The sequence below is a fragment of the Sinocyclocheilus anshuiensis genome, unplaced genomic scaffold (genome assembly GCF_001515605.1).
Source record: "Sinocyclocheilus anshuiensis isolate Anshui unplaced genomic scaffold, SAMN03320099.WGS_v1.1 scaffold113, whole genome shotgun sequence".
NCBI classification, from domain to species: domain Eukaryota; kingdom Metazoa; phylum Chordata; class Actinopteri; order Cypriniformes; family Cyprinidae; genus Sinocyclocheilus; species Sinocyclocheilus anshuiensis.
In genome coordinates this window covers 363,287-370,947 of record NW_015539827.1, presented here as the reverse complement: position 1 = coordinate 370,947, position 7,661 = coordinate 363,287, and the positions used below count along the sequence as shown (strand labels likewise).

Below are 7,661 nucleotides of genomic sequence, written 5' to 3'. Positions count from 1 at the left end.
CTCACACAAACACACACACACACACACACACACACACACACACTCACTCACTCTCTCTAAAACACACACACACACACACACACACACACACACACACACACACACACACACACACACCCACAAACATAGTTTAGTCTGCCTGTGTATATAGGCAGACTGCCTGAGAAGTGCAATAAGCGTGGCTTGCGGTGCTTTTAAAACATTTGTGAGTGGTCAAAAATGTCAACACGTGGATCCTAAACCTAACCTTAGCCAGTGATGTGAGCTTGAGGCAACTTGATGACTTGTTGTTCTGAATAACAGAAAAGGGATACAAAAGTGGGTATGAGTTTTTGTGAACAACACATCATTCTCTAAAATCTGAAAGCCCCTCTATCATACAGTACATACTTACTCTGCAACTCGATTTGGCTAAATATATCAGCATCTAAATGATATGTTGCTTAGTATTTTGTTTGTAATTAGCTCTTTGTAATTAACACACACATTGCATCATCATCAATGCATCAGTTTGTTTGGCCACTCAATGTATCTGTAGGTATGCGTCTGCACATTAGGCCTCACCTGGTCGGTTTTCTGGTGGAAGTTAGCAGACATCTCCAGCAGCGTGCTCCTCTCATCCAGTGCAGCGGCAAACGCTTTCCACTCCTGTTCCAGCTGACCTGAGATCTGCTGAATCTGCTGGGTTGCATAGTGACCCGACTCCAGCAGCCTGTTCCCCACGGACATGATCCGACTGATGTTCACATACACATTCTGCAAGAGACCACAAAAACACTGAGTGCTATATACACTGCATCACTTCCTGAATTAGTTTTTGTTATGATGACACATTTATACTGAACAAGGGGAATATGGTAGTGGCACAGCTAAAACAAATCAAAACATAATGATTCTTGTCTTTGATTTGAGGGCTGAATTGGAAAAAAATAAGTTGCTTCAAACACAAAATGTTCTTTTTTTTGCCTTTAATATTATTGATTAAAATAGAAATGATATGGGAATATGCCAGATCTTCTCAGAAACCGTATAAACAGCAGTTCACTCGTAACTGCTCCTGCAGGGGGGAGTAGTTCTCGTCTGACCACAGACACACATACACAGCTCTGGAACATGTGTGTGAATAAGAACGGAAAAGCATCTTAAGCCAAGAGGAAGAATTATGGATAGAGTTCAGACAATTAAATAAATGTTCCAGTGTGATTTAACAGCTGAAACTACAACATGTGAAAATGCACTGTAAACAATGCTAGATTGCTTACATGCAGCTCTGACATAAAATATCTGGTTTCACTTTATTTTGATGGTCCATTTAACACATTCTTTTGACTATAAGTAATGTTGCACTTACATATCTTTTAACTCTTACAATAATGTTAGTAGAGTATTAGTAGAGTGGTAGGGTTAGGGTTAGATTAAGTAGACATGTACTTGCAAAGTTACTTATAGTCAGTAGGATGTCTGTTGGGAGACCATCACTATAAAGACTTAGCAGATATTAATCCGATAGTCTACTAATACTCTAATGAGAGTTAGTTGACATGTAAGTGCAAGGTTACTTATTGTCAACAAAATGTTCTAAAGGGACCATCAAAATAAAGTGTTACCAAATATCTTAACAGATATAAAACAATGACCCAGTCACAGTAAACCATAGTGTGAAATTTGATGGTTATCATATGATATGCATTTGCTTTTCTATAGTACTTTAATGATAAGAAATGAATACTTTCAATTCATTGTTGCTGTGTTAGACAACTAGATAGCATAATATATTATTTGCAGTAAAAATGTAGAACACATCAGAGAAAAAAAACAAAAAACAAAAACAAATGTTAAAATTTTCAGTGGCTGGGGAAAATCAGTATTAACCAGCAACACAACAGCATAACTTTTCACTATCCAATCAAATGTCTTTAGATAGAATCAAGCTCCACCCTACATTATTTCCACCTAAATCTTCTGTTTCACCTGGAAACACGTCACATAATCAGAGAAAGCAAGAGTGTGCTCTCTGACGTAATGGGAGCGTCTGTATGTGTGTTCTAAGGGAGAACTAAAGTCTAGTGCATGAGAGCGCTGGTAGAACGTCGAGCTCTGGTTACCATGCTGTTTCCTCACATGGGGCTAATTACACAGCCCAGAGGCATTCAAAAGGGAATAGGATCAATACACAGAGAGCTGTCAGATGAAAACCTGATGGGGGTTTGGTATCGGCCTGCGTGCATCAATAAACTGCAGCAGTCGTGTCCATGCATGTGAAAACCTGAAGCAATACCATAGTCACATGCACATACTAAAACACACATTCAAACTCTTGAACCCTTAGCTTTAAATCACGTCCCAGTATAATGCAATGGATGCACAATACTAAGGTGACTATGTCAGTAATTTTATCATTTTTTATTTTTGGTATTGATGTGAATCTATGCGCTCATCTGTTATACATTAACATAATTCTATAAACTTTGGAAGATGTGCACACCCACTAAATCTGTTGTCAATTTTACCAAAAAATTGCATTTAAAGATGACCATTTCTAAATAATCCAGCCTGCATATGTAGATAAAACAAGCCACTGGTGCCCACATGCGCAAATGTATTTCCACCAGATGAAGTCAGGATGGAAAATAGGGTTACTAACTCTCTATATCACTCACCCCGAGCTTGGCTTCAGAGCTGCTCGGAGAAGATAGACATGCACCACTAAACACAAATTCATCAAATTCCTCTGTTATGTATCACAGGCCTTGTGGAAACAATCAAGAGCTTCTGGTATCATTTTCATGTAAATCTAAAGCAGCTTAAAGAAACCTCTGGCTAAACATATGCTAAATATAATAGGTGCTATTTTCATGTCAATGGCCAGCATGTGGTTCATTAGCAAAACTGACTTTCACATGGAGGGCACATCAAAGAAATCAGTTTGTATGATTTACATAAATGTACACAACTCAAGAATCATGTTTGTTGCAGAAATGAGACTGGACAAAGTGTACATTTCTAAGTATATATACATATATTGTTACGTTTTTGAAAGATGTCTTATATGCTCACCAAGGCTGCATTTATTATCAAAATTACAGTAAAATAGTAGTATTGTGAGATAATATTGCAATTTAAAATTACTTTTTTTCATTCTTATATAAGAAATCATGGTAACACTTTACAATAAGGTTTGTACAATAAGGTAAATTTGTTAAGCCGGGGCTTCCCCTCACGCTAGGCCGCTGTGTTTTTCGGTTTCCAAAAGGCGGGGCATAGAGGAGAAACGATAATGTACAGTATGTGGAAAATAATGTGTTTTTTAAACTTTAAACCGCATAAACACATTTCATTACACCAAATACACCAAATAATGTTCTTTTTAGCAGCATCACATGACCCCTTTAACATTAGTTAACTACATTAGTTAACCTAAACAGTGAAAAAAATAACATTTATTAATCTTAGTATTAATATCAAAGGTTGTAAATTAATTTTATTTAATTGACCTGAGCTAACATGGACTAACAATGAACAGTTGTATATATATTATATATATATATTTGTACCTGCAACTATTTTTAATTTAATTTAATGCATCCTTCCTTAATAAAAGTATGCATTTCTTTCAAAGACAAAAATCATACTGTCCCCAAACGTGTGAACAGTAGTGTATATATATTTGAAATACCTATGTTTCTGTTTATTTAATTTTACACGTTACATTTTTATATTTACAGTTCATTTTCAATTTTCTTTTTCTGTTACAAACACATGTACACTGCTCCAATGAGGAGAATTTTTTTCTTTTTTTTTTACAGTTTTTTTATTAGTATTCTGGTCAAGCACCTGTTATAATTATATTTTGGACAGAAAAAACTTTTGCAAAACCATAAGCCATCATCTCATCCCAAAACAGAAAACATCATGAAAAAGACACTTGAGCGTAAAAGGAGAGTACAGACAAAGAAAGTGCTTTACAGTACCTACATTTACACAGATCACATTACAGAACCTGAACACAGCCAAGACACACATACCGCAGAGCAAAAGCCTTCCTCACACTTCATGACAGTACTGGACCCTGCAGTCTACTTCAACAGAGAGAGTTTACCCTTCACTCTCACGACTCCCAGGTTTCATATTATTACAGTAAACCTCTTTTCTCTTACAAATACAGGATGATTAGAAAAGGAGTGCCTGGAACATTATATCTCCCTCTGGATATCTCTGGGTCTAATCAATACACCAGCATGATGGGAGATTATTACCCAGCCATGTATAAAATGCCTTTAGCCAGAGGAGTGTTTTCTACATGTTGTCCTCCAGACTGTCTTTCATAAAAGAGTGGGAGCTGAGTTAATTTACAACTTGACAAGCGTAACGTTCCGCTCAGGTGACATTACCCCTGGACCTCAATGATATAGCTGCTTAAGCATGTCTATTACGAAAGCTTACAACCAGGCCCCCAGTGTGCCATGTGATGAACACTGACGTCTCCATAAATCGCCTATTGAATTACTGTCAATACATACGGCAAATGCCACAGAACCTGCAGGCTATTAACCCCAAGCCTACTGTATCATATTTGATATGCAAAATTCTCTAAATACTGCTAATTATCAACATGATCAAAACACGCATTCTGCTTTTTTTTTTTTCTAGGTCTTTTTAGTTGTGGTTCTGTGAAATCTTTACTGACTATTAGTAGGTAATATAAAATAACTTTTATATTATTAGCAATGTCAAGATGAACACTTACTGGACTGAAGCATCTTAGGTTTACATTATCCATATTCTTTCGACTTTTTTTTTTTTGAAAAATCATGTTAAAGTATGAAATATGATATATTTTTTTTATTTGTACATTTCCCAAACGGCACTGCATTGCATTATACTGAATGTTTTGCCCTCCCACAATAAAAACAACAGTTTTGATCATTTAACTAAGTATTTAAATATCATCTTACTGAGAATTATTATTATTACTGAAATAATATTATTATAAGAATTACATTATTATATTATTAGTGATCTAATGTTTCTGTGAATTTTATGTAAGCAGTCTGCTACACTGTTATAAAGATCTTGTTGATTTACATTACAATTACATGCCATCAGATTTTTATCCTACTTTTCTTACACTGAATCTTACATCAAATTATATATTTTTTTGCTCAGTTTGGGCCTTTGAATAAACTTTTTTCTCTCTCTTTGAGTATGAGTTACATATTCTCCTATATCATCTATATGATATATTATTATTATTATTGCAAACACATATGTCAGGTTTTACAGGGTTAAACTGTAGAAATATAGGGGGTGGTCTATCAGCACAGAGCATTATTGTTTATTACAAAACTAAAATGCTTTTAAAAGTCTGTTTCCAGTAATCATAACAACAGAGAAGTGTCTCCCCGGACAACGTATTTTAGTAGTATTAGGTAAGAAAGGATGTGATAAACACAACAAACACAAAACGAGCATTATCACCTTATCAAGCAATACACTTAATCTAACAATATAACCAAGTTAACACAAAAAGTGTTTACGTCCAAATCATGCCTCATATCAGACGGGAAGTAAGGCTCCGAGGACTTCCTGAGGAGGTGGCTGTAGTGCCCCTGGCTGCCCGGCAGTCAGGCTAACCCAAAGCAAACAGTTGACAAAGCATTTCATCCGTTAAGTTGTGCACAGTTATAGCAACGTGAGAGGGGGGTGGACTGTTCTCACAGCTGAGGCAGGACATGTGATTTTAGCACACTCAGCCAAACCTAACACACTAACAAAAGAGCAACAAAGAGCCCGATGAAAACCTATAAAAACATCCTAGCAATTGGCAAGGTCTGTAACCTTAATTTCTGAAAATTCATGAGGGTGGAGAACATGAATGCATGAAAATAGTAATAATAATAATTAGCTGCAGTAACTACATTCTACTATCTACATTTATTTTGCTTCTATATCTATATTGTTTGTTTTCTTACGTTTATGAACATCTCCTTTGTCTCCATTTCTTTATTGTTTATCGAAATCGGTTTTGTTTCCATATCTATATTGTTTATCAAGAACTGTTTCAACTATGTCGTTTTTTTTATTGTTTATGTAACTGTTTTCATACAAACTAAACAAACAAAAATTAATGTAATAAAAATAATCAATTGAATGAGGCAGTAATATACATTTAAAAGCCTCATTCATGAAACATATGTAAGTTTATGCATAAATTCAGAGTAATTTGGCTGTAAATTGGACCTAAAAACTCTCCTTTGGATTTGCGAATACTTCATAAACCTTAGATTTTATATAAAGCTAAAGTAATTTGTGAAGTGAAAGTAATTTCATTGTTGTTTATCAATTAAATTTATTTTCACTTTTAACTCAATGGTTAACCAATTAATTTTATTATATATTATCACGGTAAATAATGTTATCAAAATACAATTTAATCAGTTTGCCTGAAAGAAAACAAAAGTTTTATGCACATTTTACACACAGTTGGGAGCAAATAACACTTTCATAAATACGAAAATTTATATCAGAATGGCTTTACGAACAATTTTAATCATGACAACTCTCTGAACATTTTAGCATGGTGATGGATATGACAATGTTAATGTATTTGGTCTTGGCGGAACAGATCTGCTACGCTGCTGCTGAATTGCTGCTGCTGTTGGTTATTGCTGTAGTTGTAGATTATTGCTTCTGCTGCATGCAGGAACTTGCTACTGCCAATGCATATGGCGATACAGTGCAGTGAGTATTTAAGACATACTGCTGCTGCACAAATAGCATATAAAATAACCCCGTAGCAGATCTATACAGGTGGAGCTGGGGAAGGTGGAGGGTTTCAGAGAACTCTGAAAGCGCGCTGCAGGAATCTCAAGAGAATGCTAGCCGCCATATAAATGCAAGGCAGTAAGCTCATTGGCTGCATATGCAGCATGAACCAATCAGCTTGTGCCAAGTCGTTTAACTCTCTGAATATCATTGGTTACGTTAACAACTCGTCGCCTGCACCATCTAGAGTTTCATGACTGAACTATACAAAAATGTATTCTACTCATGTTTCATGAATGATACTCAATGTGTGCTTTAAGTGTTGAAAATGTAAGCACCACTTACATTTTCCTCAAAAAATGCAAAAATCTAATTTGCAGTTATTAAACTTAATGACTTAAAGATTAAATATGTTTTTTATATATATTCAAACATAAAAGTATATCAACTACTGGTCTGTTTAATCATTATTAGGGTTTAATGGCTTATTAATGAAAGTTAAAAGTGTTACCAGATTTATATCCTTCAAATTTAAGAAAGATTCTCTGTGAATTCCCAAAATATGAAAGCATTTAAAACTACATGGATCATTTGTATGAAGACACACTGCAAGAAAATACATGCTGTAGACCAGTGGTCGCCAACCAGTCGATCACGACTCTTTATCACTGTCCCAGTAGATCCCGAAAAAAACAGTAAAATAAGTACAAAAATGCATTACATCTATGGGGTTATATTAATGTATCACTGAAGGGTACTGTCTTGAGAAAAGTTTCGATGGCAATGGCATTTTCTTCTCCGTATAAAGGGCAACTCTGCTTTGTTTACAGCGGTAAACAAGGAAACGCTATATTGCGGTCGGTTCATAAGCAGTGTTGCCAAGTCCGCGGTTTTCC

The 7,661-nt window shown here is 35.3% G+C and overlaps 1 protein-coding gene across 1 annotated transcript in view; it reads right to left on the bottom strand.

The window, feature by feature from the left end:
* The window catches only part of triob (trio Rho guanine nucleotide exchange factor b), a 147,276-nt gene that overhangs the window by 83,043 nt on the left and 56,572 nt on the right, over positions 1-7,661 (bottom strand). The window contains exon 7 of the mRNA XM_016480441.1: positions 565-756. Within this exon, the coding sequence (XP_016335927.1) occupies positions 565-756 (192 nt within the window). The remainder of the gene's footprint in view (positions 1-564; positions 757-7,661) is intronic.